The 25,839-nt window shown below is 42.1% G+C and overlaps 1 protein-coding gene across 2 annotated transcripts; it reads right to left on the bottom strand.

Annotated features, from left to right (window-relative positions):
• LOC117775663 (receptor-type tyrosine-protein phosphatase epsilon-like) lies at positions 1-25,185 on the bottom strand. Of its 2 annotated transcripts, none has more exons than XM_034609003.1 (21): positions 24,609-25,185; positions 17,887-18,145; positions 11,893-11,964; positions 11,070-11,166; positions 10,566-10,639; positions 9,992-10,128; positions 9,726-9,816; positions 9,475-9,551; positions 9,356-9,392; positions 8,928-9,025; positions 8,243-8,362; positions 6,713-6,873; positions 5,382-5,517; positions 5,041-5,190; positions 4,464-4,557; positions 4,075-4,151; positions 3,798-3,932; positions 3,481-3,606; positions 3,163-3,314; positions 2,066-2,201; positions 1-1,943 (listed from the first exon to the last, which is right to left on the bottom strand). In XM_034609003.1, exons 3-21 carry the CDS (start codon positions 11,957-11,959, stop codon positions 1,869-1,871), a joined length of 2,040 nt encoding a protein of 679 aa, XP_034464894.1. In that variant the 5' UTR covers positions 11,960-11,964; positions 17,887-18,145; positions 24,609-25,185; the 3' UTR covers positions 1-1,868. The 2 variants fall into 2 exon arrangements, with proteins under 2 accessions (XP_034464894.1, XP_034464893.1); XM_034609002.1 differs by having other exon boundaries at positions 6,713-6,876; positions 24,609-25,179.
• Between the last annotated feature and the right edge of the window lie 654 nt (positions 25,186-25,839).

Raw genomic sequence — 25,839 nt, 5'->3', positions numbered from 1 at the left:
TGGAATCTGACGTTTGTCTTCATCTATTATTTATTGGTATCAGCTCTTAGCAAACAAACAGTAGTTCAAACCCATACAGATTCGAAAGGCAGCAACATCATTGAAACAAGATGCTTGTGCATTTATGTTACATCGGCTGCGAGGCCTGGCTGTCGCCTGATCCCCGTTTCTTATTCTTTCAGCATGACGGTACATTAAAAGGAGTCGACAATGCAGTAAACCTTAGTGATGATTAATGACCACAACAGGAATTTATGTACACTAAATAAACAAAATGATCAGCGTGCCATAAACCCATTTTATGACTTTTGTAATAATGGCAGTAGAAACACAGTAGAAAGTTATTCACCCAAACTTCAGGCTTCCGCGCTTACTGTTCTACAAAGATGTAAGCAGAAGCCTCGCAAAAATATATGCTTTTGATTTTGCAGAAATGTTGGGTCTTCTGTGTTTAAATATGAAACTAAGACTAACTATCATAGTCAAAATATGTCCAAATGCCTGTGCATGCATATTTCATATTTTGGCGGAGCACTGGTTCTTGATTTCAATACTTTTTCACTGTCCCAGACATTTTTCATCTCCGTCCTTTTCATCTCCGTCCCTGTGGACGAACAAGGTTCAGCTGCATCAATTATCAACAACTTCATGTACACCCAGATTCCTACACTCATCTGCAAGCTAAACTAAAACTATGGTACATTTGCTTTCAATATAATATTCTGAGGAGTGAATTTACAAACAATGAAAGGATCCTCACACATGAGACCACATTCAAAAACAATACACCTTTTAAAAATGCATCTATAATATTTCAATTAAACATAAACATCTGGCTTATCCTTATTACAATTGTGTCACTTGGTGACAAGTATTTCATGATCAGAGCTGTTTTCTAATCAATATGGCACTGCTGTATGCAAACATGCAAGTGTACAGTTGGCTTGTTAATATATATATATATATATATATATATACACATCATATTTTTTGTAAGCGTGGATTTGATACGTGGCTGCAAAACTTTTGTAAGAATGACACAATTGGATTCATGTCATAATGGATCATTTTCTGCCTGTTCCAATGTGGGCTAATTGCATTTTGCAGCGTCAGGCGCCAATCCACTAAGTAATATTGCCACAGGCAAAATAAAAAAAATAAAAAAATAAAGAAAGTTGGTGAAGTTGAATAAAATTGCAACAGGCAGCAGCTGTTAAGTTATTCACAGACAGAAGTGAGGTCGAACAGAAAGCGATATATATCACGACTTCTTTGTTTTTGTTAGAGCTACAAACTAAATCATAAATATTATCCACACATGTCAGACAGGATATCCCTCAGCATTAATCAGCTCATCCGACTTATCAAACACACAATTTATTTTCTTCATGGCAATCCAATATTTTCAGTGGCAGCATAAAATACATGTAATAATAAGTCATGTAAACCAAAGGCATTGTGGTCAATAATAAAGAAGAAATAAATACCCTATTCTTCAACACATCAACACATTAGGAAGCGAGTAATACATTAGGATACTCAATTGTGTATTGTGTTTATAAACAACACACAATTGAGTATTTCCTCTATTTCCTCTTACACACTTTATTGACCCTAACAACGTTGCATTTACACTCATAAAATTATTCTTTTCTAATTTTACATTATGATACTTGAAGATGAACCATTCCTGAAGGAGACAACTGAAGCGCAGATGTTTTCCGTTATATTACAGTATTGTACAACAGTTTTTTACATCTGTGCAAAATGTAAAAAAAAAAAAAAGCTGGCGGTAGAAAACAACATTCAGAAAAAAATTGCATAAGTTAGTCAAACCAAATTATACATTAAACAATATCTGACAGCTGTTATTTAAAATTGGCGTAGTCTGAGAAAATGTCAACAAAATCCTGCACCACTCTGTAGCAGTAGTCGTATTGCTCCTGGAAGGGGAGAGTGAAAAGGAAAAGTGTTAGTGTGCGAAAAATGGTTCCAAACAACACAAATGTGGATAAGCAGAGAGCTCTGGCGCAGCAGGTTTGATATTAAGTTGTTTTCCACCTACCACAGTCTGAACCATGTGTGGTCTCTGCATGCGTAAACTCTTGACTGTCTGAAAGACGTCCAGGAGGCCTTCAGCCTTCACCCTCTCCAGGATCGTACTGAGGGCGATGAAGGTGCCGGTCCGACCTGCACCGGCACTGAAATATATACGACAAAAAACCATCAGCAATCCAAACACACAATTCTCCTCCTGGACGTAACTTTGACAATGATTTATTGAGAAAGAAAAAAGGGCAATTTAGAAAAGCTGATTTTTTTTTAATTCTAACCAAATTTCTTAAACAATTATGCCTCAATTAAACTCTTGCAATCCGAGCAGTGCATTCTTTTTCCATTCAAATTAAAAAGTTTGCCAGAGAAAAGGTGACCTTTGGGTAATAGTGCTAATAATCATCCCCACTTAAAGAGAGGCTAATCCAAACGCTAACACTAATCAGTTTGGAAGCTCTGTGTTTGACTGAGTCAATGTTTACAATGATGGCGGGAGGGAGAGAGAAAGACAGGCAGAGAGAGGGAGCGAGAGCGATTCGGAGGAGAAGTGTAGAGAGACGTTGGGGATTGCAGCGGGTTAGCCCCGCTCCCGGGGGGCGGAGAAAAAGCTTTAAAAAGCCCCTCTTAGACAAGTGGTGATGAAGGAATAGAAGAGAGTGATGACACCATTTCCTGTCGTTAGCTCATCTTATCAGATTAATCATAGTGGGAGTCAGAGGAGATTTCACTTTGAGAGGTTTTAATTGACTGTGAATCAGTGGATTGGATCAATCCCACAGGGGCATGCTGCTTTAGAATCACTTCACCTGAAGCTAGGTTCTGATCAAAGCTTTCACTGCTAAGTCTTTATAAGGGATCACATAAATGGTTTAGGCAGAGAACACCAGGTCTACTGAGGCAGAATGTGGAATTTATTGTTACAGACATTTGTAGAAAAGAAAAAATTTGTCCGGAAAAACTGCAACTCCTTCCAATATCACTCCGTTTGCAGCGATCGGGTGAGAAATGCACAGTGAGAACGAAAGGTGAGTGGGCAAATATATAATGTAACACGCTGTATAGAAAGTCTGTGTGAAGCTGCAGGACTGTCAAAGTGAGGCTCTTCACCTGCAGTGCACGATTATGGGACGGTTTCCAGACTGCTGCTGCTGCCTCTGCACAGCCGCAATGATGTCAATCATCCCCCGTCCCTCAGCCGGGATCCCGATCTCAGGCCAGCCGTGGAAGTGGAAGTGTCGCACGTGCTGTGACTTCTTTTCCTGGTGAGATGGAAAAATGTACAGTTATTTACATCCAGACGAAAATGGAAAATAAAAAATACATTTCCCCACAATTTTAAATGCTTTATTCTGCAAGAATTTATATTGATTAAAAATGTGTGTGTTAATGATTTTTTTTAATTGTTGAAATAAAAACATTACGCACTGGTCTGTAGGTGAGCACCATGTCTTTGAGCGTGAAGGTTTCACACTGTGTATCAGCAGTCAGCTCCACGGAATAATCTCCAAATGTTACACTGCCCTCTGATGGCCAATACTGGAAGCACTTTTCCTGGTTTGGCAGGGTCAGATGGAAAAACAATCGAGGTACATTTGAGAGATTTATAGCCTTTATATTTTTTTTCCATATTTTCACCACACAAACAATATAAAACAGCGACATGTGTGCGAGGAAATGAAGCGGCGGGATACAAAAAGATGCTGCTTAAATGCCTTTACTTTTGCACGAGTACCACACTGTACCTGCTCCCTCTCTTTGAGTTCGGTGAGCGTAACGATTGAATGGCACCTCCACTCCCACACCATCCTCCAGAAGTCCTCCACTGTGTGAGACAAGGGGCCCTGGGTTGCGATAAAATAGTCCTTCTGCCTGTAGCCCTGGAGGGCAGATCATCCAGTAAACAAGACTTGAGAGTGCGGCAAACATAATATTTTGCATTGTTTGTAAAGGCAACAATGAGCTTTATATAAACACTTCTATGGGAAAAATCTATACAGGAGGTCGTGAGGGAGTGCTTACATCAATAAAGGAGGCATTGATGTAGTCGGTGAACTCCTGTCCTCTTTTCACTGAGAGTATTACTCGGTTGAAATCATCTGCAAAAAGAAAAAGACTTTCCTAATAAAATCAAAGTTGGAGGAGGCTGATAGAGGGAAAATCTGCAAAGTGAAACTTCAACCTATATAAGTTTTCCCTGTAAAAAGTTGTACCCGAGCTTTCACCCCCTCATCTGGCAACTTTGAGTCAAGATACAAGCCCTGTTTCAATGTCATTGATCACACAGACACGGACGGATTAGCCAGATATCTGTGTACGGCATCCGCGGAATCACCAGCAGTGTGAGACTTTGATGTTGCTTCGGATGTGATGTATTATGAAAGTGTTCGGCGTTTCAGAGTGATCCTTACACGGGATGATTTGAAGCACACGGTTCTTCTTCATGTTGGCGGGGAGGTTCCCAGTTCTCATGTTCTCCTTCATTATGCGAACGTTGGTCAGCTTCTGACGGGGGGTGGGGGGGTGGGGGGGGGGGGAGAGAACACGAGATGAATGACATGATCAAAAAGTTGATTTTCATCTGTGCAGGAGGGGGGTGTGGGGGGGTGTGGGGGGGGAGACTTTTGATGCCAGGGCAAAAACTAAAAAAATGCTAACAAGTAAAAAGACAGACGCTGGACAAAAACATGTCCTAATGGTTGAGAAAGAGAAGAAGAGGAGGCATTAGGGGGTAATTTCATTCAGTGTTTAGGGAACTGTGAGGAACAAAAATGAGAAATTTTAACCAAGCTACAATAAATTCTACGTGGCAGATGGTGGTGCCATATAAAGTTTTAGTTGATACAAAGCATTGTTATTTATGTTACTGCTGCCACGAGCGGCACCCTGGGCAAGTTTTCCATGAAAATATACCCATGCAGGGCGCAGGCCGATGGGGACGATTCATTACTGACTGAAATGTTTAAGACTGAGCTCCTTTCTTCGTACCCTGAACTCCTCCTCCAGGCCCAGCCTGTCGTGGGGCGCCCTGGTGTTGTGAAGCCTCTGCAGATGGCCCTCCAGAGAGCACACATCCAGCTCCGTGTCTCCGTACAGGTAGTACTCCAGCAGAGCCTGGTAGATGAAGGAGTACTGCATCTGAGGAGGGAGGAAAAAAAGAACAACGGCTGGAGGAAGTGGAAGCAGCTACTTTCGCCGCCAAAGTATTTCCTACACTGACATGGTTGTTTTTTTTTCCGCGTGTCCTTCGCTTGTTTGTGCCGCGACTGGAGCAGCGAGTTGAGCTGTCAGCGCGAGGAACAACAGATCGGAAGAGGGTCAACACTTACATCTGTCTGGATGAGTTGACAGCGCTGCTCTCGTATTCTGCTCACAGAGCCGAAGACATCCACCCTCTGGTCCATGTGCATCATGTCGATCATGCTGTCAATGACAATGAACGTCCCAGTCCTCCCCACCCCGGCACTGCAGAAGCACAAACAAGAAGGAGGCCCAAGGTCTTCACTGTCTCTTGCACACACACTGTTTTTATATCGGCCGAAGAGCAATAACAACAACATCATAGAAGAAACTGTTTTCTTCCTCAGAAAAGAAAAAACGCCGATGATATAATTGCAGAGAAATGCTTTTGCGGTCTCGCTGCTTGTGTATAGCCGTTGTATCCCTACTGTACTCCAAACATAGACGTGGGCCTGGAGCATGTGTAAAAGAGCTTCACCTCCGAAGCCCAAACAAAGTCCTAATAGATTTACAAGAGTCATTTGAGTGGACGACACCTCCGGGAGCACAGAGCTGGGATTCCACAGCGGGGCGTCCAGGTCTCTTCAGTGGGCCCCATTCAAGAACAACAGTCCCCGAGCACCTGTTGCGGCAGTTGCTACAATCAGTTGCAGATTTCTTTTAGTGGGGTTTTACAACGATTGACCCGACAAACAAATGCACATACCAGGCGAGCCAATAAAGAACGTGTCTGGAAGAGATCACGTTTTATAATTCCCTCAATTCAGAGTTTTATTTGGATCTGCACTCATAAATATCAATCCCCTAAAAATATTCTCTGTGAAATCAACACAAATGTTGAAAAACGCCTTCTGTTGCAAAGATAAAGATGGAGAAAATAAGAATTTCCTGGATCCATGTTTTTGTGTTATCTACTTTACCATCAAACCAACCAACAAACTGACAGCGGTGAAAACATAACCTCTTTGGCAGAGGTAGAAATACATGTGCTGATGGTTTAGTTCACCTACAATGAGCTTTACTTTATCTTTCTTTCGTATTCATTTTACCAACAATGAAATTCACCTATAAGTTAACTTGTTTAATCTACCTTTTAAAATTAAATAAAATTTTAAGAATTTCACCTTCAATCTCTCATTATCTAAAAAAAAAGGAGCCTCAGGCACAAGCACTATTAAAAGAGTTTAGAGCTGTTAATTATTTAAACACCACATTTCAGTTTCACGCACATACTTGCTGCAAAACAAGATATTCATCACCTCCAAAGTGTTTCCTCCTCTAAAATGATAAATAAAAGTATAGAAGAAAAAAAGCTTCTGCACTCTCCTCTGCAGACTGTGCAGCAATTCTGCAATGGACTCAGATTCCCTTCATATTTCTCCTTGTAAACCATATTTATATTTAATGCTACGCGTCTCACCTGCAGTGCACAACAATGGGTCCAGCGTAGGACGGATTGACAGCCTTGACCTTCTTGAGGAATTTCAGCATGCCTATGGGCGAGAACGGCACCCCGAAGTCTGGCCAGCTGGTGAAGTGGAGCTGAGTGACCAGCCGCGGAGCCCGGGGACCGTCGCTGCCCTGCTGTGAACCACAGACACACAAAGGTTATACCTGCGCAGAAATATCACAGACAGCAATCATTCAAGTGCCCTTCTGTATGGAGCCAGTCGAGTAAAGCGCTGGCACCTGCTGGGAAAGTAACCTCAGACAATCTGCGAGATGTATTTGTCATTTTGTTGTCTATACCAGAGTCTAATTATTGAACACGTGTACCGGTTTGCGTCTTCCTCGCGCGTACGTCTCGTGAACTGTCTCCCGGGAGAACGTTAATTTCATTCTCTTGAACACTCGGTTGCTCTGCGTTCAGAGGGAGCAGAATGTAAAAGCAGCCGGTCTGTGGGCTCGTGCTGCAGAGCTACGGCACAGTCGCAGAGAGTCGGGGAGGATCTCTGCACTTCTGCGTCTTCAAATGGAGAGCGGAACAAAGTGAATTTTTCAATCTGAAGGGCTCGGCGGTGCACCGAGATGGCACCGAGCTCGGCAATCGAAATCACCAGAAGGGAAACACATGATACCGCCTGTGTGTAAAAACTTGTAAAGACGACAAGATGTGAAAAACTGCAGATTTGTACAGTGTTTACTGTACATTAAATACTCCAACCCACTGATAATTGTACGCTGTGTTTATCACCTGCAGTGTATTCTTTAATTTTCTGCTTTTCATTTATTCATTATATTTTATATATTATTACCGTTTGCTAAAATGTCCTTATTTCCTCATGGGGAACATTAGTTTTTTTGCACAATCTTAATGCAGCTTTGCTTCATTTAAATTTTTAATAAGTATCTCGCTATTATCATAACAGATGTTTATAGCAAATGAGAACTATATTAAGAACCATATTGGAAAAACAGACTATTATTTTCAGTCTAAATAAAAGTGACATTGGATTTAATTTTGAGTTCTTTTATTAGGGGAATATTTTCTTGTTCCGTCTGTACAGTATTACAGTGATTACATTTGCACTGATGTGCTGAGAGGAAAGTCGATGCTGGAGCAAATGAGACACTGTTATATGTTTTTAAATAATAATTATGTTGAGGAAGTGAGGCATTAATATCACTAATGTTCTGATATGCAGATTTCAGGGGCGGGGGTGGGGCCAGGGCGGGGCCAGGGGGGGCATTGAGCTCGGCTGAGGACCCCCTTTAACGTTGGTATATTTTTTTATAAACTAGTCACTTACTTACAATACTAAGAATAAATATAAGCATTTGTTAAGCATTTTATTTTCTAAGCTTTTTTGAAGTTCGCAATGTGCTTGAACAAGGGACAACTGCATGGATGCTAGATATTCAATTGATCCGAGTGCAAATTGTGGCCCCCATATGGCCCCTGACTAAAAATCCTAGCTCCGCCACTGGCAGATTCAAATGTTTTACTTACATACTGAACACAGAACTTCCTGATGGTGTAGTCCACCAGCACCGTGACGTCCTCCATCGCCACCCTGACGTTCCCGTACATCCAGCAGCCTTTCTCCGGCCAGTACTGATAACATTTGTCCTGAGGAGAGAAACACAACGATGACAAGCTTTTTCCTTGTTGGACCCACAGCGTCTACGCCTCTAACAACACACAACAGCTGTATTGCATATGAGCTTGTTGTATTACTGCGTATATTGTTTGCACAGAAACGTGTATGCGACTTGTGTATTTCACAGTCCAATTGAAAAGCAATCACGGGGACTTTGTGCGACTCTGTCAGTCAATACGATCTTCACGGCAACGTTTCAACTCATTAACTAGATTCTCAGACTAATTATCATGAAGCCTCTCAGGATCTTATCAACAATTATTCCGCCATTGATCCCCGATGCCTCTATTCTGCCCTATCAAACCTGCTGTTGAGCTCTCAATTGATTGTCCCTGTGAGGCTAAATTTAATGCCACGCTGCGTAACCTGCCTGGTGACACTTTGTACGGATCGTCTGGGAAAGGGGTCAAATAAATTATGCTTATGACTTTGGTTCGGGAGAATACAAAAGGAGTTCACGTGGATTGGGCAAAGTTCAATGTATAACACGTCCTACGCGATGGGGTTGCAGAAGGAGAATATTCTCAAATTAACCTCTTTTCTTTCTTTTAGATTCGTCAGCATCACTATCGTTGTCGTTTTCTGCTCCCAAATCATCCGCCAGAAGTCGGACAGCGTCTCGAGTTTTGGGCCTGAAACAAAATCATGAATAGAATTAATTCTAATAGTCATATACTCAATTATATGCATGAGAACAATTATTTAAAATATGTTAAAGGGAGTGTATTTTACACTGTAGAAGTCACATTCTCACACACACTCATACAGCGCTTCTATTTGCTGCGGTTTTTGTTTCCTCTCACACTCTGATGTCAGGGGCAATTCGGGGTTCAGCATGAGGCATGCAGACTGGAGGAGCCGGGGATCGATCCGCTGACCTTTTTGGTTAGTGGACAACCCTCCTTAACCCCTGAGCCACAGCTGCCCCAAAAATGCTAAACCAAGCCAAAATGTACATTTACCTTGTGCTGCAATGAACTTGTTCTTCTCTTTATAACCCTGAGTGAACAAAATACAGAATCAGTGATCAGTTGTTCGGAGCCCGATCTGCATTTAAAGCTCAAATTGAATTCACGCTCACGTCTATGTAAGATGCGTTTATGTAGTCAGAGCACAGATGTCCATCGAGATGATTCATCACCACTCTTGAATGATCGTCTATGGAAAAAAGAGGAAAAAATAATATAAATCAACAACCTGTAAATAAAAAGTCGATTCTTATTTTTCATTTCAGCCCACATCACCTTCTCCGTTAGATTTAGAGATGGATAAAACTGGAAGCCTAAAGGTCACATGAATATTGTTTGCTGCAGAATATGGATCTTCACTCACATGGTAAAATGTTTGGGTATCTGTTTTTCTCTCTGTTGTGCTCTCTGCTCGCCTCCTCAAAGGACCCATGGTGGTAGTAACACGGCAGCGACTATAACAAGAGAACCCAATTCCCGTGAGGTAAAAATAAAAACCGCGGGTACACAGCCGACTAACATAACATTTTATTACTAGTTTTCTTGCTCTGTGCTTGCAGGACAAAAAAACAAATTGTACTCAGGTACAGAACATAATGTAAAGTCCAAAAAATCTAACTCTGGGCTCACATTGAACTCTTCTCTGAAGAGTTTGCCGTCGTCTGCAGAGCGTAACCGGTACTCCTCCTCCAGCGAGTCCAGCGGGATGGGGAAGTACCTCTTGGATGGCGAGGGAGATCGGGGGAGAAGGACCACTGTCTGCTCTCCTGCGTGTCAAAGAATATATGGCGGTCAGACGGCTAACGTCTCCCAATGGAGAACATTACAAGCTCTCGTAGCACCTGCAAAAACAAGCCCGATGGCCATTAAGATTTCCTACTTCTGTGGGTACGAGACAGAAATGATTTCTTGAGTCGTAAACATGGTGGTGCTGCGGCTGCTGCTGCTTGAAACAGAATTTGGCCTTTGTGTTTATTTATTTATTTTTTACTTGAAGTGAAAGTTTATATGGCTCCCTACGTGCTGGGAAAGCTAAGGAGATTCCAAAACCATGCCAGCTACGTCGGACTCCAGATGGTGGAACTTTTCCTATAGTCCATAAAGAGTGTAAATCTACAAATCAAATAAAAAAAGGAATAAAAAGTAAAAGACTGCATTACATTTTCATGCACCGGCGGTTATATTGAGTACAGCACAGCAGTACCTTGTTCCTCCAAGAAGCCATTCGGAATCTTTTTATCCACCGAGGTAACGAGAGCTTTCCTGTGGTTTTTGAACCTGCAGTAATGACACAGAGAGAGAAATGAACAAAAGAGAAGATGTAGACCTTTCTAAATAAAAAAAGCTAAAGATTAGAGAACCCTGAGCCATCAAGCAAAGCTGAGGCAAAGAACAAATACCAAAACTGATATCAACCATCTGAGAGAGGCAAAGCTGTTCCTCCTCATGTCGCCACCTGACGTCTGAAAGAAAGACTGTGTGTTTGTGGCCTGGCCTGACCTGACCTAGTTGTTTTTTTTGTTTGCTGTCTTACATGAGGTGCAGCTGTCTACCCATAAGCCACTGCACGCCGCCTGCCTCCACACCACCCCCGCCCTGATGCCTTGACCCAACACACACACTCAACACGCACATTATAAAATAGAGGGAGAGAGAGAAAGCCGTGAAATAGAGGAAGTGACTGTGTATGCGCAGACTTATTATTCACCTCAGACAGTAGATCGTCAGCAGGACAACGATGATGAGAAGCAGGGATATGACCAGAGTGGAGGGGAGCACATGATCCCCCTGGTGGGTGGGGTTTTCTGGATAAAAACAAACAAACAAATGCATCACATTAGTTTTATCCAAGAATACATTAAAACATATTTCTATATTTATACTATGATATTTATAGGGAACATTTGTCCTTATTTGCTTCCTTGCCAACCAGATAAAAACAAACCACATCACTCTCGTGTCAGCAACTACAGCCAGGACACATTTAGCTCAGCTTAGAATCAAGACTGTTAGTGTGGCTCTGTTCAAAGGTTAAAAAGGTTAAATTGGAGGTTTACGTGTTGGACTTTTTCTTTCTTGAAGCCACCAGACTGAGAAATAATCTGAGATATAACATGATGAGTGAATTTAAGATATATATATTTTTTGGTTTTACCTTGAAATCAGATGTTTTAGACAAAGTAAGGATGTAGCATCAAAACCCCTGAATACATTAGAGTTTGATATATTTATTTATTCAAATTTTACATTTCTCTCTTCAGAAAAGTTAAATAAACAGCCCCTAGTTATAATGTGACTGTTAAAAAATCTAAATTTAACAAATACAAAAACTACAAAATATAAAGAAAATATAAGAATTGTATAAGATATAAAGAAAAAAACTCTATTTTTTGCAAATAGATGTTGATCCAAAAATGTGATGTGATTTGATACGAGGAAATTATTAAATTATTTCATCTTTCAAAAGTTAAGATCTCACTTTCACATCTGACCTTTATGTACAATTGCTTTTTAGATATTGCAACAATTACCTGCAGTTTGGTTCTCATGAGATGAATTATTCACGGCGATGGAGATCCCGATCAGAAACAACACCATTGTCACTGTGGAGGAAAAACAGAACAATTTACCTAGATGTTTTACACACGTAATTCTTCACATGTTCCACCAGGAGGCGCCACACCAATATGAAATGTGTGCAGGCTCACAGAGGGCAGGAAGCAGCCGCTCAGCTTTGATGAGGCTCGAGAGTGATGTCTGTGTCTCTCTCTCTCTCTGCTGAGCAGGTAAAGTCCTTGTGGGAAACCTGCTCGCAGCCTCGTCCTGTCAGGCCGACTTGAAAGAGCAGCAGCATATCAAATAACCCCGGGTATTCAGACATCAAACCCGGGGAGGAGGCCTTAACGCGCAGGTGACACACAACCGCATCCCCCACGGAGCCGCTGGATTTCACAGTGGAGTTGAGCTCAAGTGGTATTTTTGTCAGAAGCCGTCTCATTTTGCTGTGATGACTTTGATGTGGTTCGGCCTGGCAGAGCATCGAGCTCAGGGACAATAAGAGGTGATCCACGCTGGTGATGCCTGTTTTTAAATACAGTGGACAACGTATCTCGTTTTTTCTTTTCAACGGAATAGTGATACTGTTCAACAAGGTTAACTCAAGGTGCTGTGGAAACATATGTATATAGGTTGTACTGTCGGGTATGTGAAGAAGAGCAGATGGTGTTGTTTCCTTTTATTTCATCCATCCAACTATCATCTATAGCGCTTATCCTTTTGAGGATCGTGTGTGGAGCTAGAACCAATCACGGCTCAGATAGCATAGGGATGTGGGACACCTCTAGTATTCTTGTAGCCCGGACAAAATGGATGGAAAAACATGCAGCATCTAGGTAAGGTGTAATCTGGATGTGAATTTAAAGTGGCCCATGTGGTAAATATGGTGAAAATAGCACAAACTTAATCCGGGCCACCTTTGGTTGACATGGGGAATTGCTATGGCTTTACTTGTGGCCCAGATCTGGCAAACCGCCTAAGTGCCGGCAGTCCGTAAGGTATGTAGGCCAGATGTGAGATGTGGGCCGGATAAAGGATGTGGGCCAAGTTGGGGCCAAAACAATTTTGCTAAGTGGGAGCTGACAGTGGTTGAGAGGTGGGGTTACACCCAGGACAGTCCCCGGTGTATCGCAAGGTCAACATACACTGACAAACAAGCACACGGTCAGTTCGAGTCTCCAATTAACCAAACCCAATCTGCATGGCTCTGGACTGTGGGAGGAAGCCGGAGTATCCACAGAAAACCTTCGCAGACACGGGGAGAACTTGTCATCTTAAATCTCAGCTTCTTCTTTTTTTTTGTCCCTTCATTAAAACATCTCCCTCTTTCCATCCCTCTGCAGTGAACCATCATTTTATTCTAAACCACATTCACACTCTCCCTCTGTTCTATTTCATTGCTGGGAGCCACTGCTGATTTATTTGGGGGCGAAGCTCTGGGAGCGACTTTCCAAAAGGAAGGCCCGTCACAACTTCCTCTCGACTGCACCAGAATTAAATTGATTCCGACACATTATCCTTGTGTCTTATTATCTCCAAAAAATGTAGCAGCCCATTTCTCCAAACTCACATCCATCTCCTCCCTCCTCGTTCTCCAAATGAGAGGGTGAGAAATCACAGAATAAATTGGGCGAACGGGGCAGATCTGTCTAAATGGCTTTGATGGAATAAACGAGAGGAGCAAGAATTGAGTGCCCTAATTCATCCTCTGTTCTAAGTTCCCTACTCGTTATGGAGGCCATGAGACTGGATGGAATAATTCATTGTGTCAATTTAGCTCTTCCAGAAATGGGTCATCTAGGGGCCTAATTTGTGATCTTTCAGAGAATGTCTTGCACACAACCCCAGGGGGTTTCACATAACTATATCTCCCACAGCTTTTGTAGAAGGCAGAGCTACATAATAATCCTCTAATAATGTGCTCAAAAACCAAATTCATGTCAAAACTCATAAAGTGACATTAAAACAACAAATTAGGAGCTCTGTTCTCTGCTCATTATAGAGACTCTCAATGCAGCAGTGCTACACATTGGTGCACTAAAACGCCCTCATATTCATGTCCTATGCCTATATTTCAAGTCTACAATTCAAATACTCCTTACCCTTACTATCCAGGAATCATGGTGATGAGCAATATCAAAATACACAAGACAGCAACACACACACACACACACACACACACACACACACACACACACACACACACACACACACACACACACACACACACACACACACACACACACACGGCCTTTACTCATTTCACATGTGTGCATTCCTGTACATACGTCCCGCAGCCAAAGGCTATGTGTTGCATATGGGCCTCACTCTGTCGGAGGCGCCAATTCTGTGTCCGGTGCTAACAAGCTGACAGCGTCGGCACCTGTTCCCCGCTCTACCCCACTGTGCGAGTCACATCCACTCACTCTGACCCATCCTGTGGCTCCGTGCTGCAAGGCACGCTGTGCGCACGGGTCACTGCACGGGCCACTGCAAATCTGTCATCTCCTGGCAATAGCTGCAGTATGTACAGCGTATATATCTAGGAAATCAAAGGAGTGAAATGAAAAATGTGTTGAATGTGCCACCACTATAAGTGACTGCACTGAATGGCACTCAGTAGAGCGCACATCTCTGTCAAGGTGAAACAGTCCCCTTGTGAAACCACATTTAGATTCGCTAAATCTAAAAAAATTTTTTGAATCTGCATAAAATTCCACACATTCATAAATATCAGTCCCCTAAACAAGCCTGACAAAGATCCATGAATTATTGAAATCAACGAATTAAAAAAACATCTGCCCCCCGATCCAGATCCGCACCTAAATTTAAAGGGTTCTTCCCACATCGCACCACATCCTTCCACCAGGTTATGTTTTGCGTAATCTTGCCTACAAACAAACTAAAAAACAAAACAAAAAAGAAACTGGAAAAGAGAAATATATAGAACTGAGTCTTATGTGTTGATACAGTATAAATATCAGACATCTTATTACACTATACTGTCACTTATCAACTCATTTTCTGAGGTCAAAGGTCCAGAGCCAGAGCTGCTGTTTTGCTGCTAAAAATATTTGGCAGCAAATTCAAGGTTGTTAATGACACTGAAAAGCTTTTCAGTGTCATCCTACACAAACAAAGCATCAGAAGTCCTTGATAGTAAACACAATTTTTACATCTTCAGTTCAAACTCAGAGGCCTTAAAAAGTGAGAAACCTGCCGAGTCATGGCGAGGACACGACTTCAGCTGCTGTCGCTCATTAAATCGCTGATTTGTGTGACGATTTACTTTTTTTTATCCTCTGGATTCTTCTTGAAAAGTCCACATTCCTCTTCATTTAAGCAGCCATGACTCAGTTTGACCTCATTATTCATGCCACTTACTTTACACTATTTATATAACTTAATTAGCATGTGACATCATCCGACCTTCATATGAAAGATGAGTTGCTGCAGAGACCCGTTCCAAACAAGGAAAAGATGCTTTGGTATAATTGGCCTCGCCATCCCCACCAGCTATTGCATCATTCATTCCAGGTCCCTGCTTCTCTTTCTGTTTTAATGAAATACTAACATCAGTGTGCTTACCTCAACCCCCAGCACCTGCTTGACATAAATGTTCCTAGTAAATTAAATTATCCTGCATCACTTGAGTCTGGAGTGCAGAAGCACATCAGCCCCATTCGCGCATGACGTAACGCTAACATTACGAACGGAGATGATGAAGCTCTGCGCGTGAAACCTAACCCTCCCTCGGTGAAAAAAAAAAAAAAAAAAGCCTCAGTGAGATAAACTCTGCAGACTTCCAATCCCAGGAGTCACAGCACCCGAAAATGAATCTGTTCTGCCTCACGCTGAACGTCTCCCTTACCGCGGCTCACACGCGAACAACCTGAAATCGAGATCAGAAATAGAAACGCCAAACCAAAGAAACGTGTCTTCTCCTTGTGGTGAACCTGCAGCCTGTTCTCTCGTCTTTATCATTAATTCAAACTAAAGCTGCGCAGGGGAAGGTTTCATCCCATCATGAAACATGTGGCAGGATGTAACCGGAAGGCAGATTTTCCTCAGCTTCAACGTAAATATCACAGTTTGAAACAACGCAAACACGTCCCCATGCAAACACCGCTACATCGTTTTGAATATTTAAATCACAGCATGAGCATTATACCTCCCTGCTGAGCTCCCGACCTTAGTTAAACCTCATTTAAATAATGAATGACATGCACATTTTATCTGTCCACAGATTATCTATACTGCTTATCTTTTTTGTTTATCTCACGGGGGGGGGGGGGGCGGAGCCAATCCCAGCTGACATCGGGCCAGACACCCTGCACAGGGCTGAGAAAACGTGGGTAAAGCAATGACAAGATGAGTTTCCAATGGGAATCGGCTGACTATAAGGTTTTTATATGTCATATTAAAATCTGTAAAGTAGTGAAAAACCTGAAAACACGTTCAATCATATACCTGATTTCCATTGGTACTGTATGTGACGTGTCACTCCATGAAAGAAATTGAGCTCAACCCTAAATAAAATCTGCACTTACATTGCTGATTCACATTATTATTATGGATGCATGTAGTAAATTCCAGCATTCAATGGACCCATAGAACCTGTTAGTGGATATACTGTATTTACCATGTTCAGTACTTTAGTTCAGTGTGTCTGCAATCAGTCCATTGTCTATGGAGATATTTCCATCAGGACCAAAGTGGTGAACCATCTGACCGACAACCCTATTCCATGAACACTTAACCAAATTGTATACTGTCGCTCCACCACACCACACGTCTCCCATTGCACAGCGACTGAAATATGACGTATGGCACGTAAACAAAACCTCTGACCCGACCCTGCTAAAAGCTCCCTGCAATTGAAATCACTCATTTGAAAAATGCATGATTTCTAAATTATTCAACATGTTCCATCAGTGACATTGTGTATTCAAGCATTCACGGATATTTGCCACATGTAATGCATGTTGAACTATGGATCCTGATCTGATCTGGAGCTACACTGCTGTGTATGTGTGACAAACACCAGCGACACACAAAGAATACTGTTAACAATATGGATGGCCTTTATACTGCCGGGTAGCATTTTGCTTTAGAATAAAGATAAAGAATTCTGTGTTTATAGAGGTGGTTGAAATGATAAAAGTGGATATAAAATACAAAAACAGTGTATTAGAAAGATAACAGCATCCAATCCTGTCTCAGTTTTCCCCCAGATCAATACAGCTTCAAAGACAGATCCACATTTTGTGCTCGGCACGGAATGGATGGCATGTCTTGTACGCAGAGAGATAAAAGTTACATTTTTTTTGTTGTTTCCAAAGAGAAGATGAACAAAGAGAGAGCAAAAAAAAGAGAAAGAATACCAGAAAGAGCCACCGCTTCCATTGTCAAGTGCCGAGGAGAAGGATGGAACGAGAGCACAAACACATGTCAGTTGAGTGTGGCAGCAAAGAAACGAGGAGAGCAGAGATGAGAGGGATGAGAGGGGAGGAGAGGAGGAAGGAGGGGAGCCTGAGGAGATAAATGTCTAGATTGTGGGTTCAGAGATAACAGCCATAATGGAAGACATCCTCGGTACACAGACGCAGTAAAGAGGATGAAGCTGCACTGTCTGTTAAGTCACTGCTATATCTTCCAAAACAGAGGCTTTGCAACAACGCTGTCTTTCAAAAAAAAAAATACAAGATTCTTACAAAGCATCATATAGAAAAAACCTCCTGTCAAAGAGACACGATACTGTGGAGGATGCTACTGTATCTGTAGCTCATCTTCTCAAACTGCTGCTCGGTTAAAGGTCAAAATAATCAATGGGAAGAAATGATGTGAAATCCAATTAGTCTCACCCAGAAAGCAGACACTGTAATTATTGGATTATTCCCATTAATGGAATGAATAGCAATTGATTCCCTGAGACAGACTGTGGTCAGATGGATTATTAAAAGACTTACATTTCCAAGTAAAGCCAGGGAGATCTGGTTTCAGTTGACCCCCTCAGTCCATAGCATCCACGTGACACCACTTCCTTTACTGTATTGGATTTACTGGGGTTTTCTACCCGCAGGCATTCTCTTACTCACATCCTCTCCGAGGGATTCGATAAAAGTGCGAGATAAGGAGATGACTTGAGGTTAGTGGCGGTGACTGAGGTCTTTCTGAGGCGTGTGGGGGCTTCAGATTGGGATCAAGGCACAGAGGGATCATAAGAACCTGCAAAAATAAAGCAAAAAACATTGGTTGAACTAAAATCCAAAGCAACTCTACATGTTACTGAGACAGACGAGCTTGAAATGTGGTAATACTCAACAGAGAAGTGGAGTGTGTGGGAGTATGCATCTGTGCATGGTTTGTCTTTAGAGTACGACTATGGACTGCAATTAATCAGCTGAGTTAGTGTGTCTGTGAGTGTGTGGTCCAGGTATTACTCATATATTATCATTACATTATGGGGCCAAAGAGCAAATTCCCATAACGTAAATCATTACATTTAAAGACATGTTTTAAAGTTAAATTAAGGTTAGGATTAGGTTCAAGTTTGGTTTAAGTTAGGGTTAGTGTTAGGCAAGTAACAGGTTAAGGTAAGAGTTAATCTCCAGGATCTCAATGTAAATCAATGTAATGTCTTCTGAGAGTGTGTGTGTGTGTGTGTGTGCACGCAGCCATTTGTGCTGTACATGCCCGATGTCTGTTTACTGCTTTGTTCTCTCCTCTGCTGCAACTCACAGAATCCACTGTAGCAAAGCAAAAACATTAACAAGCTATTTATCTTCAACCATGCAAAACTAATTTGTACCAAATTAAAATATGTGTGTGAGCTCCTCGTGTGTGTGCCAAGGCAAGAATGATCTTCAAATCTAATAACTGTAAAAGCACGAGAGTGGTGTTCACAAACTGTTCTTCCAAATTAAAGTTACAGCCGCCCACGGCCCTTAATCCGTCCTCGAGTGCGACATGGACACCACATAAACTATGCTGGAATTAATTCCTCACTATTTACACAAAGACGTTACTGTGATGTTATTCAATCGTCGAGCTTGAGTCTGGGAAGGAAAGCACGCTCCTCTTGCCCACTCACTCCCACTCTCCCAGAGCCCCGCTGCCCACAGGTGTGTGAGACACAAAGCCATATTGTTAACACTTGGCTGGTGTGACGCAGCCGAGCAGAGAGCAGAGGAGGTGAATGAGTCACCGGACCCGGCTGGATGAGGCCTCAGTCTGAGCTGTGGCGAGGGACATGAACGGACGAGGTATGGAAAACACCTCTCTCCCCCCCTGAACTGCTCAACTTTTCCTAATTTTGCAAAAATAATTGCCATTAAAGGCACCTACTTTAACCTGAGAACTGTAAATCTGGTCAAACGGTCCTTTATATGATTTAGTTTACTTTCATAAAGTTGGGGGGGACAACTGAGACACAAATTACACTTTTTCCATTATAAGAAACAAAAGTCAAGTTTAGTCCATAAGCCAGAAGAGATTTCAGGATCACTAAAGGCAGGAAAATCTAGTTAATACCTTTGAAACAACACTTATCAATATTTGTTAGTGTGGGGAGACTCAGTTGCCTGCAATATGAGGTTTCACCACTAGATGCTACTAAATCCTGCACACTGAACCTTTAAAGAAACACTATATACTTTATATGAGAAGTGTGTAACTTACAAGAGTAATGCTGAGCTGTAGATCAGAAACTATGAGTAATTTAAGAACATCATGAACAGTGTTTGGTGTATTTGTTACAGTGGCAGCTCGTCTGGTTCAGGAAGCATGGGATCATGGGTAATATCCACCGTTCAGTTGTTATAGTTCAGTGTGAGGGACTACGAAGTCAGATGTCCGCTCAAAATGTTGATAGGGTTTGATTTTCTCGATAAGAAAACCGCTCTATCACTAAAAAGCACAATTTGTCCCCACATTTAGCTGCAGAGGTCGCTGTTGCTCAGTAAAAGTGACATAGCGTTGCTTTAAGAGAAGTCTACATTTACTATAAATCATCTGTAACCAGCCCTCGTATTGTATATTTATATATTAAAGTCTCTCTCCGGCTCATTAATTCTATATGTAGATGTGGTAAATGTGGCGATGCTAAAAAAGGTCAAGCTGAAAACCTTTATGGAGAAAAAAATTCTCTCTCTACACAGCTCGGGTGACCTTTGACCTGGCCCACAAACGTAAATCTCGTCACTGAACCTGTCAATCAAAGATGAGTGAAGGAGCGACCAGGCAGAAATGGTAATATTAGCAGGGATCTCCGGATCTGAGCCTGTTTCAGTTCCCAAGTGGAACTCGCTGCCTTCTTACACACTGTGGCTGTTCTTTAAAGGAGCTGCGTTGTTATACAGTGGGTTTAAGAAAAGATCAGTTAAGCACCGATACAAAGATATTAATAATAGATAAAATAGGTAATGTGCCTTACTGAAGTGACAATACGAGAACTAGGCTAGTCATGATATATTATTATTAATTTTAAAAAGCCCGAGCTAAATGATAATGGGTATAAAAAATGTATAAAATACGTTAAGTTATTCATACCGTATTTCACTTGCCTAAAAGTCCTGTGGGAGACATTTATGAACCCGTCTTCATCTTTTCACACAGAGCATTGTTCTGCACACTCAGTCCAAAGGAGACGGAGACGTGCTCACGGCACATACGATTACTGCAGGCACAGGCACTTCCTTTCTGTGCCACTCTGCCCATTGACTAAGAGGGGAAACATGCAGATCATTAAAGTTTTACGGCAGTGCAGTCATCACCCAGCACTCTGTGGTTCGATCATTAATTCATACCCAAACAGGCAACACAGGACGGCAGCTAAGCACGACTATAATGCCATTTCTTTTATCTATTATCACCGTTAATAATTGAATACGAGTTACATATGCTATTGTTATTATTTTAACTGTGGTCAAAATATATGCACAAATCATAGGTGTGCGATTCACAAACCCCACATATTCAGTGAATTCAATAAAAAAAAAAAAAAGTTTTTTACTCCACTCGCATGTTGGCATCCTGACACACAAATCCAATATTGATGGTTTTTACCCCGGAGTCTCACGTTGTTTCCTGATATGATGAATCCACACTTTTATTCATAATGGGGGTAAACCAGGTCTTCAGAGAGCAGATGGGTGCAGTAACCATTCATAAAGCTCAGTGTCGAGAGCGAGTCGAGACTGTACTTTCGACAGTCGGCTCAGAAAATCTAATTTCACACTTGCACGCCGGTTCAGACGATGGTGGGTGTCTGTATGGTTGTAAATCCGGTCGCAGAGAAAGTGCAGAAAGGGCAACAGCAGTCAAAAAGCAAGATAAAGATGAAAGAGTTGTGTCTTTGACAAAATACACTAACAGATGTTTCTCCCTCAGTGCCCCTGCAAAGATGAGCCAGTTTGAGACTTCATATAACCCCCTGCTCACATGAATCCTGAACTATGACTGACTGGTCGGGACCTGGGCCTCAAACATCAATGCTTTGGCTCTAACAGCTGAGATATATTACTTTTTTATGGCTTAATATCAGAGGATGAGCAGAGTAATCCCCAGCTTCAGGTTTGAGAACTCTGTAAATGACACTTCTGGGGCAGAGTAAAGGTGAAACCAGGGACACGAGTTAATAAGCATCGCAATCACAGCTTCAACACTCGGCTCGACCCAGGATAACAAGTTAGCTTCTTTCACCAGAGTCCAGTAAAAGTGATAAAAACACTGACAGAACCAATGCAATTCAGTCATAACCATAACACACTTACTCACAACTCACAACACATCCAGATACTCACAACAAATCCAAGTACTCATAACAACAGCAACGTACTCACAACACGAGTTGTGAGTATGTGTTGCAAGGTTTTGTTTAGTGCAAGAGATTTGGTTGTGTTGTGAGTATTTATGTATTGTGAGTATTTGGTTCTGTTGACAGTATTTGTGTTGTGTGGATTTGGTTGTTGTGGCAATTGGCACCAGGGTCTCCCATAAATTCAAAAACTCAACTTAAATTGGCCAGAAACTTCTGCTGGCTTCTTGGCTCAGCTCTCTCCAGTCTCTTCATGATTGTCTTCATGATTGTCTTCATGTGTGTCTTCATGTGTCTGTCCTCATCTGTGTGGCGTCTCTGCTGCTGCCTTTTGAATCCAGAGAGTTCATTGGCCAACTACTCTCAGCTGTGCCAATCAACTGTCCCTGGTTCACCTGGAGCAGCTGTCTAAGCCACCACCACAGTTGTGTTGTGAGTATTTAAGTATTGTGAGTATTTGGTTGTGTTATGAGTATTTGCAGGGCGTTTTCTATTTGCCATGCATGTGTTTGCATGTGTTGTGTCTATTTGCACGAGTTTTCTTAAATGGTAGTGTGTTGATCCCTCAGGGCCACCGTGTGTATGGTTCTGTTCAGTTTTACTTTCTGTGACTGCTTCACCACGAGTGTCGCCTGAAACATCTCTATCTGTTTAAGTGCATTAGCCGACATTAAAATGGACACTCGCTTTCTTCCCCCAGGGCGACAACATGAGCACCACAAGTCATGGTCGACTGAAGAGCCATTGACCGTGGGCAGCCTGCAGCTGAGTTTGAAATAGATGTGTTAATGATATATGTCAAACAGGAGCCAGACTCAGAGTCAGGGGTTAAATGTGAAATAAGAAACTCTTTTTTTCTAAATATGGTTGTGACAGTGAAGTGGACGGTTCTTCATTAAAATGTGTGGATGCAGTGACTGAGTGTTTCTAACTGAGCCTGGCCTACATCCAGCTGCATACACAAGGAGCGCACTCATTTACATCCAACACACTTCATCATAATCAACACTGCAGAGACAGCCAGACTGCAGTGCAATCAAGTGTTTCATAATGTTTCCTTTTGTTTCACCAAACAGCTTATGGCACTCAGTGGGTACATGCAGACGATCCATACACTTTAATAAAGTCTTTATCTGGGATGGTAATCGCTTGTTTCAATGATGTCCAGTAGAAATGGCAGGTAAAGATGGCAACTGTGACAAAGGTCAGAGAGTTCGAATCAGCGAATTATGAAAGGTAAGCACCCAGAAACTCTAATGAAAACAAAAGATGGTTAGGTTAAACTCTGAGTAGCGCAAATGACTAAAGGTCCAAGTCATGATTAAAGAGTTTAATCAAGATAATACAAAATAAAATAGTGAACCGGATGTAGTGAATTTAAAGGTGGTTTCATGAGGCACTTTTGGGGTTTGGCCTTTGACATTCTAGTCTTCAACGTGAAACAAAATGGATTCCAGAGCCATCACATGACAAATTAGATGTTAGAATATTGTGAGGCACATTAATATGCTCACACTGACCTATACTTTATCTTCTACCTCCACTCCCTCTTCTCCCTCGTTGGCTTTTTCCTCAGTTCTTCTCTCAGCCCAGATGTTTACACTTGAATTGAAGTATTGAATTCGCATTTATGACCATCACCATCCATCATCTATGGCAACCTGTGAATTACCCCTCCAGCACATGGGCGATCTCACGAGTGTAATCAGAGAAGTCATGTTGACTCAACAATAACTAATGTCTGCCTACACACACTGTCACATCAATGTGTCATATCAATGTATAACACTCACAGCAGCCAACAGTCACAGTTTGGCTAAAGCAGTTAAAAACAGGCCAGTGTGTGTGTGTGTGTATTTAAAACAATGAGCATAATTCTCACCTTAGGATATTGAAAAGTCATCATGAGGAAATTAATCTTTGCGTCTATCTATAGCTCTCGTATTCCCAGGGCGACAGAGATGTGGGCTACGTCGCCTGGTATTCAGACGACACACCAGGAGCATGAAGTAATTCTAAAATTAACAACCAGCTTTTATTAGGGCATCCAATCGGGGAGGGAAGTGAAGGTTGAGTTATTGTGAATGAGGGACATTTATAATTCATGTATGTTTGCTCATGTGCTCCATATTGACGTGTCAGTATTTGTGCCACATTGGGAAATGGTGCAAATATACAGAAAAACTAAGAGATGATGTGTTCTGAAGATGTTTTATTTTGACACTAAAACTCCAACATGCCTTTGCATTAGCTCTCAGGTGTTACCTGACGCTGCTGAAGCATCCAGCATGGCTGCTGTCGTGTGCAGCCTACAGGCCCCAGTCTACTACGACATGTATACTACGTGTAGCATCCTCAGTCTAGACCGGTGAGGATGCTGCATGCTCGATGCGCCCATTCAAACCGATCTAGATTTTAAAAAAACAACACCCATTTCTCACATGGCTCTGCTGTAAATGTAAAACACAAGTATCGATTAAAGCTGGGGGGGGGGGGGGGGCATCACATGGGGCACGCCGGTGGTCGCAGGGCGTGAGGATTTGCTCCACTAACCCATATTTATGGGTATGGTCCATGTTGTCTGTGTGGAGGAGAGGCGGCGTGGGCGGAATACAAATACCCATGATGTAAAAATCCCTGTTGGCCTGCGTCTCCTGACGGTGTTGGAGCAAACGCGTAATTTCTTAGTGAATTACAATGCGGTGTGTTTATTATAAGGTACATGGAGCATAATGCATCAGAGCTGCAATGAGAGGGGTGTTTAATAAAAAAACAAAAAGGAGGCTGCACTGGTAAATAACCAGACACACGCCAGTTGGCGTTTTACGCATAAATCCGCAGATGGATGAAAAGGTACCGGGTTGTTTTTCTTACCGTGGTTCTCTGCGGTGATGACCTCGCCTCACACGGCGCAGCGGCTGATGATGATGATGGTGGTGGTGGTGGTGATGATGTCGGCTTGTGTCTTCCCTGCTCGCCGCGACGTCTTCTCTTATTTCCTTCTGAGGATAACAAACCGCGCGCAGTTGTCGGATCATCTGACCGCAGCCGGCGATGAAAACACGCGTCTAGGTTCCCCTGGTGAACATGTCTCCGGCAGATCTCCCTGAGGATGCCCGTCGTCTTCTCCCTCTCCCCCTGACTATAGCGCCTGAGCCGAGCTGAGCCGAGCCGAGCTGAGCCGTGTTATGGCAGCCGGAGTGGAAACGGTGGAGACCCTCCCTCCCCTGGGCGCACAGCAGCGGATCAGGTGGACACTCCGCATCCTTCACATTCCTGCACCACTGGACGATAAAGGGCAGTTTTGTGCGTTAAAAAAAACACTCGTTCTTGTTGTTTTTTCGCCTTACGGTGCTTGACATTTCAGCTTGTGACGTTTGCTCAATACATTAAGAAAGACTTTAACATTCCTGCAGTGTCCCTCTTGAGGTTTGCATCATGAATTCACATTGACCTTATCAAACTCTGTGTTTTTTACAGGCCATATCATGCCACAGTACAAACTTATATATCCATTGACATATTTATTTACTTCAGAGCTCCATGCTATTGGGAGATCTTTTTTTTACTTTAATTTATAAATAAAGGACAACGTGCATTGGGTCAATACATCATAAAATCAATAGGGGCAACCTTTACAGTGAAGTAAGAAGTGGCCCAAAGGTTTGAACACTTTTCCTCTGTACTTCTGGATAGAGCCATCTGCTGGTTACAGTGAACCTGTCATGCTGCCTTCACATGCTCAGAGAAACTGTGAATATGAGCAAAGAGGGAATAGTGTTTTGATTTTATCTATTGAGACAATGGAGAAAACAACGTTGACAATTCATAGAAGATGTATCATGTGTTATAATGCAAGAATGTGTTCATATAAAGAAATTGTTCTATACAGTTTTGAATTTTGTTGTAGTATTTTACTAGCATGAACAAATATTAATATATATATATATATATCATCCCTAATTGTGTATACAGGTTGATATATGTCTTTATTCTGCTGCTGCTGCTTCCACTGCTCAGATTATGAGTCACATTTTCCTACTTGTTCACAGCAAGTGGCTTTTGCATGTCTGGCTCGTGAGTTAGAAATATGACTTTCCAAGAA

Source organism: Hippoglossus hippoglossus, chromosome 15 (assembly GCF_009819705.1).
Source record: "Hippoglossus hippoglossus isolate fHipHip1 chromosome 15, fHipHip1.pri, whole genome shotgun sequence".
NCBI classification, from domain to species: Eukaryota; Metazoa; Chordata; class Actinopteri; order Pleuronectiformes; family Pleuronectidae; genus Hippoglossus; species Hippoglossus hippoglossus.
This window is presented reverse-complemented; position numbering and strand designations above follow the sequence as displayed.

Bases quoted from the DNA above. Each gene is read 5' to 3' on its own strand.
- LOC117775663 (XM_034609002.1), bottom strand. From the start codon at position 11,959: ATGGTGTTGTTTCTGATCGGGATCTCCATCGCCGTGAATAATTCATCT. The intron at 9,026-9,355 runs GTAAATGTACAT...ATTTTGTTTCAG, and splicing joins CAAGTTCATTGCAGCACAAG to GCCCAAAACTCGAGACGCTG. The intron at 5,191-5,381 runs GTAAGTGTTGAC...CTCCCTCCTCAG, and splicing joins GTCAACTCATCCAGACAGAT to ATGCAGTACTCCTTCATCTA.